The sequence below is a fragment of the Electrona antarctica genome (assembly GCF_951216825.1).
Source record: "Electrona antarctica genome assembly, chromosome: 4".
Lineage (NCBI taxonomy): Eukaryota > Metazoa > Chordata > Actinopteri > Myctophiformes > Myctophidae > Electrona > Electrona antarctica.
This window is the reverse complement of record NC_136809.1, coordinates 37,577,581-37,591,096: the sequence shown is the minus strand read 5'-3', so window position 1 is coordinate 37,591,096 and position 13,516 is coordinate 37,577,581. Positions and strand designations below refer to the sequence as shown.

Below are 13,516 nucleotides of genomic sequence, written 5' to 3'. Positions count from 1 at the left end.
TATATATATATATATATAATATATAAATTAGCACATGAATTCCATACATTCCATAGGGCTGGACCACACATGGACAAATGACATCATTAACTTGCGACGGACGTTGTCCCCTTGAGTAAAAGATGAACTGTTTTTATTTTTGAGGGGCGCTAGCCCCTCCTATATACAATAATGTTTGTTTTTAGTTCAATGTTTGTTTTTAAAAGCCATGGACAATGAAGGGGAAATGTACGTCATCTTGTCCCTAACACAAACATTAAATGTCATTAACAATAAAGAGAATTTAATGTTTGTGTTGGCACCGTTCATTTTACATCACCATTACATCACCTAATCAACATGAGTTAGACTTTAATATATTAGTGCCACTCACTTCACATGGGTGTGATTTTGTATTTTAGTTATAGAGGGCAATTATAATATATTAAGGCATGTACGGCATGTTAGACAGGGATTTGTTCAAAGAGATCAAAAATAAAGATGTGCTAGTGACTGTTTCAGCACCATGGACAGCACCCCCGGGCCCACTGGAGTTAACAGAAGTATACTGCACTTAAGTACAACTTCAAGTTACTTTTACCTACTCTATACTAGGCCACTGCTGCTAAAACATACATTACATTACTGCCGACCATTTTCCAAAGCACTGTTTGTTTGATCTTCATGGAAGCAGCCAACATATTTGAGTATGATATGATCTAACAATTAGCTTTCTAGGACTGCAAAGAACTTGCTTGAGCTATAATCTAACAGAACATTTGATTGTGCTTTATTTTTGGTTATAGTTATGTGCATGTGAAGAGTCAAGCTGAAAATATCCGCTAAAGAAAAGATTGAAATGTACAAAAGTTTGATGTCTTAATCAAGCAGTTTTATTAAGTTAACATTGACTCATGTGGTTATATTTGTACACTCTCAGATTATCAAATGTATTATTTATTACTAAATTGAGAAATTTGAAGTTTCTATTCAGGGATTGAATCCCCCTTTATACACATACACATTATTGTAAACAACTATATAATTTGGCAGTTTGACATATTTGATTCTTATTGAAGTTGTTGGGTGGAATATGTCATATGTCCTAAACTGTTACTTTTCAGGATTCAAATTCAAAAACAGCAAAAGTAGCAGATCTATACAAGCTCAAAATGAGTTGCTTCGTGCCACGTTTCAATCTAACATATCTGCTACTTTTGATGCTATAATATGATCAAGTATGGCATTCATTTACGAGTACAAAAACAAAACAAACACAAAATTATAATATGGAGATAAGAGGTTTCTCCCCAACAGCAACGTTATATTTTGTTGTCACAGGTGCATCACCAACGTCTACCCTGTTGTTCTCTCACAGATCCAGGCTTCATATACACTGCAGTTAGCGTCATTCAAGCCAACAAACCGATCCTGAGTACGAATGTCACCACAGTCCTCTCCACCAGAGGAGTCGTCAGGCTGTCCAGGGGCCCAGAACAACCTAAAAACAAATATTCCATGATATCATTTACATTGTAATATGTAACTTGTGTTACAAATGTCTTGTACCTCCATGCATTTTTAAAAATGCAGTTATGTACTGATATCATTGACTATATAGCCACATGAAATCTGAGATCAACACAAAGCCATGCATTTATTAGATTCCACACATTGTCAAGAAAGTTGAATGTTATTTCTAGTGTATTATTATTATTTTAATTCTATGCCTGACCTTTTCTTATTGTGTGTTAATTATTTTAATCCTATATGCCCATCCCTTTATGCCCATGTTTTATGCATATGCTGTGCTTCTGTGGTTTTCTGCATTTCCTTTAATGTCTGACATATCTCTTTTAATTGTGAGATTATTTGAACACTGTCCTCCATTATTATTATTATTATTATTATTATTATTATTATTATTATTATTATTATTATTATTATTATTATTATTATTATTATTATTAGTAGTAGTAGTAGTAGTAGTAGTAGTAGTACAAACGGTCTGTCAGATAAAAGATAAAATGTGTGAATAGTTGCCTCACCCGTCAGCAGTGGTAACTGGTGTTCCATCCACCCACCTCCACCTTCCCTCCACCTCCCTGTCCGTCATACCAATCCATGCTGCCTGGGTCAGGTTATGGAGAAAGTCCTGTCAGTGACACCACAAAGATGCTCATTAACAACTTTCAACATGGCCATCCTATTTATTCATTTATTCATTTGGAGGATAAGCCCCCTTGAGATGCATCTCGAGGGGGCCCTCAATTTCAGCTATTTGCGTATGACGAGCCAGGTTTAAGTGGTTTAACACATGTGATTCTCAACCTTCCTTTCCCCTCCATCAGGCCATGGGGAGGCAGTTTAGAGACCAGGATTACTGCATGTTTTTTGTGAGGGTACCTACCCTAGGTAGCTACCAGCTCAGTGGCCTTGTGGTTAGAGTGTCCGCCCTGAGACTGGGAGGTCGGGGTTCAATCCCCAGCCGGGTCATACCAAAGACTCTAAAAATGGGACCCAGTGCCTCCCTGCTTGACACTCAGCATCAAGGGTTGGATTGGGGGTAAGTCCCTGCGACATACTAGAGTCATGTCCAGGGGGTGTACTTGTACATCAAGCTGCCTCACGCTACAGAAACAGGAGATAGGCTCCTGCCCTATGGGCCTCGATCATGGCTCGGCAAGGCTACTTACTTACCTACCCTAGGGCCAAGGGACATGGGGAGAACATGTAAACTCCACACAGAAAGGCCCTTTTGCCAACCCCACATAGGGTATGGGCACTGATGACGCGGAGGAGAGAACAGCGAGCCCACAGCGTCCCCAGCGGGAATCGAACCCAGGATCTTCTAGAGTGTCAGGAATAGAGCTGAAAAGCTTTGGGGAACCCCTGCTATGCCCCGAACGACTCACTGTCCCCTTTCCACCGGTTGGTTCCCAATGGGAACCGGTTCAGTTCTTTTTGGTTCTTAGTCCAGGAGCCAGAGCTCCAAAATTGGTATGAAAAACTAGACCTATATTACACTGTTTATAGTGTAAATTAATACATGATAACACTTCCACAGTAGTAGCTTTTTCATATTTTCGATTCTTTTGCATATTTTCCTACATAATGCCTCATTTGCATAATTTAAAATTTATAATACAATAAATCATTGTCTTCGTGTAACTCAATTGGGGACTTTTCATGGTGATAACAATCTAATATAGGTATAGTTTTGCCCACTCAATTCATAATTAACGTTCCAATTTTGGAGCTCTGGCTCATGGACTAAGAACCAAAAAAAACTGAACCGGTTCCCATTGGGAACCAACCGGTGGAAAAGGGGCCTCTGGCTCTGTCTCTGTGTGTCTGACCTGCTCTTCCCTGGTGTTGATGATGACCAGGTCAGCTCCTCTCTCCTGACAGTCCTGTCTGCTCCTGTCCCAGTTCCTCCTCTCCGAGGACACAAAGTAACAGCTGGAACCAAGCCGCCTCCAGTTCAGAAAACAGGTGCTGTTGTTTGCTACTACCGTTTTGTTTGGTTCCTTTGTGATGTTGACGAGTGAAACTACGCCACCTGCTGGGGACACAGATCAAATGCAGTTCAGTTAGTCAGTACACTGCCAGTGAACTGTATAGCCTACCAGCCTCTGTTAAAAAGACATTTCACTTTCAAATATGTTTTGGGTAATTTTAACATCTCCTCAGGCTTTTGTGAGCAGCCCAGTCCGTTTTTAATTAGCTTAATTCAGTATTTGATATTCATTGTATCCTAATACAAACCGATTATTATAATTTCAAACAATTTTTTTTGAACCCTCATGGATTCATCGAAAACAACTCTTCTTGGTTCTAGTGACTGAGCTGTGGGCTGTGACTTCTCAATAACATTCTTAATTTATTTTGTAATAATTTCTATGGAAAATGAAAAAATAAATAAATGAAAAAAGTAACTGAAAGAACATGTCCCCCAGACTCCCCCTCACATTAGGACAATATCAGTCCCCACCACAAGCAAGAAGCACATATGTTTAATCTAATCTAACACGGTTAATAGGTGTAAAATTTGTATAGGAAGTGGGCGTGTCAGATAACATTAATATCAAATATCTAAATTCTGCATCAAGCAACATGGAAACTGTCTGGGGTGCTCACAAAAGCCAGAGTAGATGTTAAAATGAAAGTGAAATATCCCTTTAATATAAAACGTAGGCCTACTTTGTTGCTTAGCCTATGTTGCAATCTTCTGTAACGGCATATTGATAAATAACCAAATGCAAAAACATGTAGGCCTATAAGCACTGAGCACTGCCACAAACACGTGTGCATTCTGACTTCAAGTAAGACTTTTAAAATGCTTATATTGTACTCTTTTAAAAGACAAACTAGGGTTGTCTAAGTTTTGGAAATTAGGTGTAGACAACCTCTGATGTTCAGAATGACAGTTCCGTGATATTTTAACTGTAGTGTTAACCACATTATTTCTGGACAATAGCTAGGACATCTTTGGTATGGCCCTGGTTAGTTCAGAGCTTTTTCGACAATATTGCCGCACTGTTATCAAACTTTATGTTCTTAAAGTATTCAATCAATCAATCAATCAATCAATCAATCAATCAATCAATCAATCAATCAATCAATCATGTGATTTACATTCAGATTTCCATACTGAAATGAACATAAAAGGCGATAGGCCTATTTGGACTCACGTGGAGCAGAGAGTCTCAGAGCGATGTTGAGAACACCCTGCAGGACACACAGCAGGCCAAAGCTCACAAAAATCACTGTGAGATACCTTTCCTCTGTATGGAACACACGCACGCACGCACGCACGCACGCACGCACGCACGCACGCACGCACGCACGCACGCACGCACGCACGCACGCACGCACGCACGCACGCACGCACACACACACACACACACACACACACACACACACACACACACAGCATGGATTGAGTGAATTATGAAAAAAAATCATGTACAAATAATACATTTCTATTTTATTTTATTTTTGAATGTGACATCTCCCTTTCCTTTTTTTCAGTCACTTGTGTGCAATAGGCCTATACAGACAGACAGTCGCACGGCATGAGGAAGTATGGATAGGGCCCCTGACTGTCATGCAGCAAAAATAGCAGATCTGCAAGCTCACATATCAAGATGCGACTGAGCTTGTTGATCAGCTATTTTTGGTGTGCGACACACAAATAAACCAGGCTTTAGAATGGAATACATACCTGTCTTGGATGCTCTCTGTGCAACAGTGTCCTCCTGGGCTTCAGGGAAGGACAGCTCCTCATAAACACCAACCTCCAATGTGACTTCATTACCAGCTGTGTGCAAAACTGCCATCTGGTTCAACCTTCTCGCCACCGGAGCTTATGGTTTATGTTTCAAGACAAATCACCTCGGTCCTCTAATCTCTCTCTCTCTCTCTCTCTCTCTCTCTCTCTCTCTCTCTCAAGCTCTCAAGCTCTCAAGCTCTCAAGCTCTCTGTCTGTCTCTCTCAAGAGTGTTTCCTAACATACTGTTTCCCCATGTTGGTCGGATCTGGGGAAGTCCAGCAGCTGGGGTCCAAATCAACCTTACGAGTCTGTAACTGAGTGCCCAAATTGATCCAAATGGACACAAAACACAAGTGTCCATTTTAGTCCCATTTGTACACTCTCAGGAGTTCAACAGTGCATGGGGTCCTAAAAAAATGGAATCAGTGTGGATTTAACTCTCAGAGTTACAGATCTGTAAGGGTCCATTTGGACTGCTGGTGGTCATGTTTTTAAGCAAATTGCAGAACAAAACCATGACATACACATTATAGCAAATATTTATGTTTATTATTTAGATAGATAGATACGTTTTCTGGCAACTGTTTTCAATTTCTCACAGCGGTTTTCAATTCCTCTCTGACACGGAAATGTCATAAGATCGAGTAGTGATGGAGAGACAATACCAACAGCTTACACAATATGTTCACTTGTAGAATCCAAGTGTTGTGCACAAATGAATCTGGATCAGAATCTGACCTGTGTGTCATTGCACTTGTCTGTGACACTTCTTTCTTAACCACTTAACCAGTTTAACCACTTAAAGTAGTGGTTTTGAACCCTTTTCATATCAATGCCCATTGGGTAATTAATTGGGTATTTGAGCCACGGACCATGCACCATTTGATGACATTTAGCCTCTCAGCCCCAAAACTAACGAATATTTTGTCATTGGACAAGATTTTGCACACAGTTCCATTCTGTATTGATGTTGGTATAGGAGAGATAACAGGCAATCATAGAATTCTTGTAAATTAAGCAATGCAGATGTGTAACAATAAGGGCCCATTTGGTTAGAAACTCTCCATCATTTAGCTGGGGACCACATGGAACCCCCTCAAGGACCACTGGTGGTCCCCGGACCACTGGTTGAGAACCACTGACTTAAAGTACATAATACATGGCAATTTGAGGTGCTCAGCCAATCAAATCATCACATTCATGGTAGGCCTACACACAGACACACAAAGCTGGGCATAGGAGGGGAAAAAGAAAAATAATCACATAAACATAATTGTTTGAGTGAAAATCAACCGGGTTTAGTGTCCTAGGGTTAAGAAACTAATTTGGAACAAACCAAATTCCATCAGAATACAACCAGAATACAACACACTTCATTAATATATGAACATGTTATTAAAACGCAATGGATTGCAATTAGATTGTTATTCAAATAATCTATAGGCTCCCCTTTCGCCAAATAATGAAAATATGAATATAAATCAGTATATAATGCCTACGGTGTATATTGTGTAGGACCAAAGGTCAGACAAACCAAAGCAAACACAAACTATACCACATGAAACACACCCATTGTAAAGAACCCAATTACATTTTGCACTAAATCATTATTCCTGGGTGATCAGACCTGTTTATTGTGAAACTTTTAGGTCGTTTTCCTGTTATTTTTGTGTGTTGAGCCAAATACTTTTATTGTGAAAGGAGTTTTGCATGACTTATTTACCTGCGCGACTCAGAGAGGTTGTATGACGTCATAACATGCGCGACGCAAAAGAGGGATTACATAATCACTCAGAGAAAGGAGACGCATGGTTGTGCTGCTTACACAGCAAACCGCGCATTTTTGGATTTGTCTTTTAAGACATTCATTATAGTTTTAGCAACCCCCCGAAGAGGCATAAGGTTAGTAATCACGGATTGTGTTTGCTATTTCGAAAATAACACGTTTTGGGGGGATTTGGGAGAAAGGATTGGTACAAATGTATGGCTTGTTTTGTTTACATCCTGTTCCAACTATGGTTGATTGAAAGACGTTAAGAAAGTATGGATAATGTACTAAACTACAACTAAGCCAGAGTTAATTTGCTACTCTTTTGTTGTGTTTGCAAAGGAATTGGTAATTGTTTGGACTATATTTCATACATTATGGATACAAGTCATTTACATTTAAAAGGGGTTAAAGGAAGCTATTTCATTACTTTATTTGAGTTAAAAACAGCTGTTAAAAGGGTAAACAGAGTTCACTATAATAAGATGATTTGAATAAGTCATGTGCCTTAATTGTTTGGACTTTAATTACAGTAAATCTGGCTTTTGCTTAAAACCACTTTAAAGGGACTTATATTGAATATGCAATTACCTTTGAAGCTTATGTGAGCGAACTACAGAAATGGTATGGAAAATAGGTGAAATATTAACAGTATATGTTTTGTGTTCTTTATTTTTTGTCAGTTCTCACGTTGGTTTATGGATTCCAATAAATTCAATACCATCAGTAAAGTCTTGACCTTCTTTCGGCGGGGACCGCTACAGTGAGAACTTCACCTTCACCTGCTGCAACACACTGCCTAAGGAATCCAAGACGGCACGGCACACAAGACAGTGAGTTGCGAAGGCTGAGTGTTGGTCAAGGAAGCTAGTAGCCTAAGCATTGTTACACTCAAGATGGATGACATAACAGAACAAATAAAAAGGCTACAAATGGAAATAGAAGAGAACAGAGGCTTACTAGCTAATGGACATCATGAAGATATGTCAAGGCAAGAATTGAAGGACACAATTGAGAAACAACTTGCTGAGCTTCAATTTAAATTGAATGACACTGAAACACCACTGCGGCGTTCAAAACGTCTTAAAACCCCCACAGAGAAAATGCTTACCTATCAACAGGAGGAGGTGAGCAAAAGGGAGAATAGACTACTTGGCATCTATGAACAATGGAAAATGCTAATAAGAACATCCAGAGAAAATTTGAAAAATGATTTGCCAGAAAAGGATTTGACTACATTGGCAGACCTGCTTGAAAAAAGAAAGGAAGAGCTCATGAGAGAATATGACGAGATCAGAGCACGTGTCACTCCTCCCACCGATCTAAGGTGTAAAATAGACGCATGCGAAGCTGTAACTAAAGACATTATGAAAATCATCTTTGAACGGATAACAGAAGTAAACGGGGATTTTGATGCACAGCGTGAAAGACAAACTCTCCATCAGCTTCTTACCCCCAAGTATGCTTACTCCATATATGGTACTGCCTCCCTGTCAGGTTCTGGCCTGTCCCACCCAGAGTCTAACATGTCTGTCAAAAGAGCTGAAGCAGCTGCAGAACTTGCAGCAAATGAGGCTAGATACAAATTAATGGAGGAAGAAAGGAAACTAAAGGAAAAAATAAGAATGTTGGAGGATCAACATAAGAAGGAATTAGAGATGCAACGGTCCCAACTGGAGCGTCTACAGGCAGAGAGAGACATTGAAGCCTCTCGTGCCAAACTGGAAGTCTATGACAGAGAAATGAAGCAGGGATTTCCCATACAACAGAGCAACAACAGTGAGGTGCCCTCTACCCCCCCTGTACAAAACAGAACACCCCCCACTGTCACTCCATTGCCTGTCAGTGGCATCTCATCGCCCCCTACTGACATTTACTATTTAGCCCAAGCAGTCCAAGACAGCATAGCTACAAACAGACTCCCAATGCCAGAGCCCACGGTGTTTAGTGGAGACCCAATCCTCTTCATTGAATGGAAAGCATCATTCATCTCACTCATAGACCGGAAAGCTATTTCTGCAGCAGATAAGCTTTATTATCTAAAGAAATATGTCACGGGCCCTGCTCACAAATGCCTTGAAGGTACCTTTTATCGAAATGATGATGACGCATACAGAGATGCATGGAAGAAACTCAACCAACGCTACGGTCAGCCATTTGTTGTCCAAAGAGCTTTCAGGGATAAGCTATCTCAATGGCCCAAAATACAGTCTAGGGATGTCGAAGGGTTAAGATCATTTGCCGACTTCTTAAACGCCTGCCTACAAGCCATGCCCCATGTGAAGGGCCTAGAAATATTAAGTGACTGCGAGGAAAACCAAAAACTGCTACAGAAGGTTCCTGAATGGATTGCATCCCGTTGGAATCGCCAGGTCTCAGTAGCTCTCATGGAAGGTAAAGAGTTCCCCACCTTTGATGAATTCACCAAGTTCGTGTCCAGAGAAGCAGAAATAGTATGCAACCCAGTAACATCCCTACATGCTCTCCACTCAATTGACTCACCCCATGAGAAAAGAACCACAAAGGAAATAAAGGGAAGCAAGTCTGTCTTCAGCACCCAAACTGCAGTGAATAGTGATAACGAGCAAACTGCAATCATTGGAAACCCAAGGCTCCCCGCCCCATGCAGATGGTGCAAAAACATTGATCATCAACTTCACAACTGCTCAGAATTCATAAAGAGCTCCTTTGATGACAGACGGATGTACATGAAGGATAATGGACTGTGTTACGGATGTGTAAAACCAGGCCACAGCGTAAAGGCATGCCGTTACCGTCACACTTGCGACGTGTGTAAGGGAAGACACCCTACCTGTCTGCATGATGAAAACTTCAGAAAGGGGGAAAATAGAGAAAGGCCTATATCCACTACAGCTCCCCGTGCTTCAAATGAGACCACGACAGCCACGGCACTCAATGTCACCAGAGCGGGTGAGTCACACAGCACTTCTATGATAGTCCCTGTATGGCTGTCCTATGCTAAAAACCCACAGAATGAACAGTTAGTCTACGCATTGTTAGACACTCAAAGTGACAGCACCTTCATTGACAAGGACGTAAGCAACAAGTTACAAGTGGACACTTACCCTGTAAAACTGAAACTTACCACTATGCTGGGAGAGAGCAGGATCATGAAATGTGAGAGAGTTTCTGGTCTCCGTGTGAGGGGCTATACTTCATCTATGCACATCGACCTTCCACCCTCATACACAAAGGACTGCATTCCTGTAAACCGCGATCACATACCCATCCATGACACGGCAATGAAATGGCCACACCTAACAGCTATCGCAGATCAGATGCCACCTCTTCTCGGCTGTGACGTAGGACTCTTGATTGGATACAACTGTTCCAGAACGCTTGCACCCAGGCAGGTGTTAACAGGAAAAGACAACGAGCCCTATGCCATTTTAACTGATTTGGGATGGAGTATTGTGGGCTGCTCAACACCATGTCTCGATGAGACAGCTTCTAGTCTGTGTCACAGAGTCACTGTGAAAGAACTTCCCCCAGTGACGCCGATGGATGTGTTAAGCGTCCTAGAGTCAGACTTCAAAGATAGCAAAGCAGACGACAAAACTGTCTCACAAGAGGATCTCATTTTCCTGCACAAACTCGAAGATGGCATTAAGAAAAATGAAACGGGACATTATGAGATGCCGTTACCATTTAAACAACGACCCCACTTACCCGATAGCAAAAGGCTAGCTGAAATCAGGCTCAATCACCTGCGACGAAAGTTCTGCAAAGACGAGAAATATAAGAAAGATTACACTACATACATGAGAGATATCATAGACAGAGGAGATGTCGAAGAAGTACATGGAGATGGAACCCATGGTGAACAATGGTATATACCACATCATGGCATCTACCATCCTAAAAAGCCTGACAAACTACGTGTTGTGTTTGATTGCTCTGCAAAGTACAGCGGCACAAGCCTTAATGAACACCTTCTTCAAGGGCCAGACATGATTAATAACCTAACCGGTGTCCTATTACGGTTCAGGCGACATCCCATTGCTCTCATGTGCGACATAGAGAAAATGTTTCACCAGTTCCATGTACCGGAGGATGACCGCAACTACCTGCGCTTCTTGTGGTGGAAGGATGGAGATACAAGCACACAACCGCAAGAATATAGAATGAAGGTGCATCTTTTCGGTGCCGTGTCATCCCCTGGATGTGCAAACTATGGTTTGAAACGCCTAGCCAAAGAAAACCGTGATTCACATCCACTGGGATCCCAGTTCATCACCAGAGACTTTTATGTGGATGATGGTGTCACAAGCACTGAATCAGTAGAAAAGGCCATTCAGATGGCACACGAAGCAAGAGCGATTTGCACAAATGGTGGCCTCCGTCTTCACAAATTTGTGTCAAACAACCATGCTGTCCTACAAAGCTTACCCCCATCAGAGTGCGCAATAGAGGTCAAAACAAAAGACCTCACTTTCAGTGACATACCACTGGAACGGGCCTTGGGGATCCAGTGGAGCATAGAGACGGATAGCTTCAGATTCAACAACACCTTGAAAGACCAACCAGTAACACGCCGAGGCATATTATCTACAGTCGCTTCCATATATGATCCTCTTGGCTTCCTAGCACCCTATGTACTCACTGGGAAGAAGATCCTACAGGAAATGTGTCACCAAGGCACTGGCTGGGACGACCCCTTACCAGAAACACTAAAGCCGCGGTGGGAGAGCTGGCAACACGACTTTGTCAACCTGAAGAAAATAGACATAACCCGATGCTACACACCTGCCGCATTTGGAAAGGTGGTAGAAACAGAGTTACATCACTTCTCAGACGCAAGCACCAGTGGATACGGGCAATGCTCGTATCTGAGAGTCAAGAACCAGAGGGGAGAGATTCACTGTTCGCTAATTATAGGAAAAGCCCGTGTTTCTCCAACAAAGGTAACCACAATTCCAAGGCTCGAATTAACCGCAGCTGTGGTTTCAGTCAGTGTCAGTAATGTGCTCAGAGAAGAACTTGGCCTTACTGACGTAAAGGAGTACTTCTGGACAGACTCAAAGGTAGTTTTAGGTTACATAAATAACGAGGCACGGCGCTTTCACACATTTGTAGCCAACCGTGTCCAGAAGATCCGCAATAGCACAAGCCCTCAGCAATGGCATTACGTCCCCACTGAAGAGAATCCAGCGGATGCCGCATCCCGTGGAAAAACTGTAAATGAGTTACTGAACTCCAATTGGTTCACCGGCCCCACATTCTTATGGGAAAAAGAAATACTTGCCTCTAAGGATGCCATTCCAGAGCTGCCCATAGGGGATCCTGAAGTGAAAAAGGCCTTGATATTGAAAACGGAGACCACCGAACCAGTGGGTCTCTCAGACCGCTTAATCAAGTTCTCGTCATGGTCCCGAGCCACCAAGGCTGTGGCACTCCTTCTACGGCGGACAAAGAAAATCAAGTCAAGTGCTCATACTACAGTAAGTGAACGGGAAGACGCTGAACGTATCATAATCAAAGATCTACAAAGCCAAGCATATGAGAAGGAAATCAAGCTGTTAGACAAAGGAATGCGGCTACCCCGGTGCAACAAACTGCACCACCTTGATGTCTTTCTTGACGGAGATGGTATCCTCAAGGTGGGAGGAAGACTCCACTATGCATCCCTCCCTGATTCATTCAAGCACCCAATCATTATTCCTAAAGATCATCATGTGACAAAGTTGATAATAGGTCACAACCACGAAAAGACAAAGCATCAAGGGAAAGGCTTCACCACAAACGAAATCAGATCCAGTGGCTTTTGGATTCATGGTATGAGCAGAGCAGTTGCGTCATACATACGTCAGTGTGTGACTTGTCGTAGACTCAGGAGACCTCCAGAGGGTCAAAGAATGAGTGACCTACCTGCAGAACGTGTAGAGCCCTCTCCACCATTCACGTATTGTGGTATGGACTGTTTCGGCCCCTTTGTCACTACAGAAGGAAGAAAACAGCACAAGCGTTATGGCCTACTCTTTACCTGCTTCTGCTCACGGGCTGTCCACATAGAGATGCTGGAGGATATGTCCACTGATGCCTTCATTAACAGCCTGCGATGCTTCATTTCCCTACGAGGTGCAGTCCGTCAAATCCAGTGTGATCAAGGCACCAATTTTGTGGGTGCAAAGAATGAATTCAAAGCAGCTCTACGAGAACTTGACACACAGAGGCTCAATACATTTCTGTCACAAACCCAGTGTGACTTTGTCATGAATGCGCCCCACTCCAGTCATGCAGGTGGTGTGTGGGAGCGCCAAATAAGAACCATCAGGAGTGTTCTAGACTCCACTCTATCACTCGCCCACGACAGACTCAACGATGCTTCACTACGGACTCTACTCTATGAAGCCATGGCCATAATCAACAGCCGACCCCTCACCACCGACAACCTGAACAGCCCTCACAGTCTACAACCACTCACCCCCAATCATCTGATCCACATGAAGTCCAACGCAGCTCTACCTCCCCCT

General features: G+C 42.2%; 1 protein-coding gene across 1 annotated transcript; it reads right to left on the bottom strand.

Moving 5' to 3' along the window:
• Window positions 1-1,173: 1,173 nt before the first annotated feature.
• Window positions 1,174-5,321, bottom strand: LOC306921302 (C-type lectin domain family 4 member E-like; the record flags this gene model as incomplete). Its single annotated transcript, XM_079498411.1, has 4 exons — window positions 1,174-1,480; window positions 2,028-2,134; window positions 3,339-3,541; window positions 5,207-5,321. 4 exons carry the CDS (start codon window positions 5,319-5,321, stop codon window positions 1,336-1,338), a joined length of 570 nt encoding a protein of 189 aa, XP_079354537.1. The 3' UTR covers window positions 1,174-1,335.
• Window positions 5,322-13,516: the final 8,195 nt, after the last annotated feature.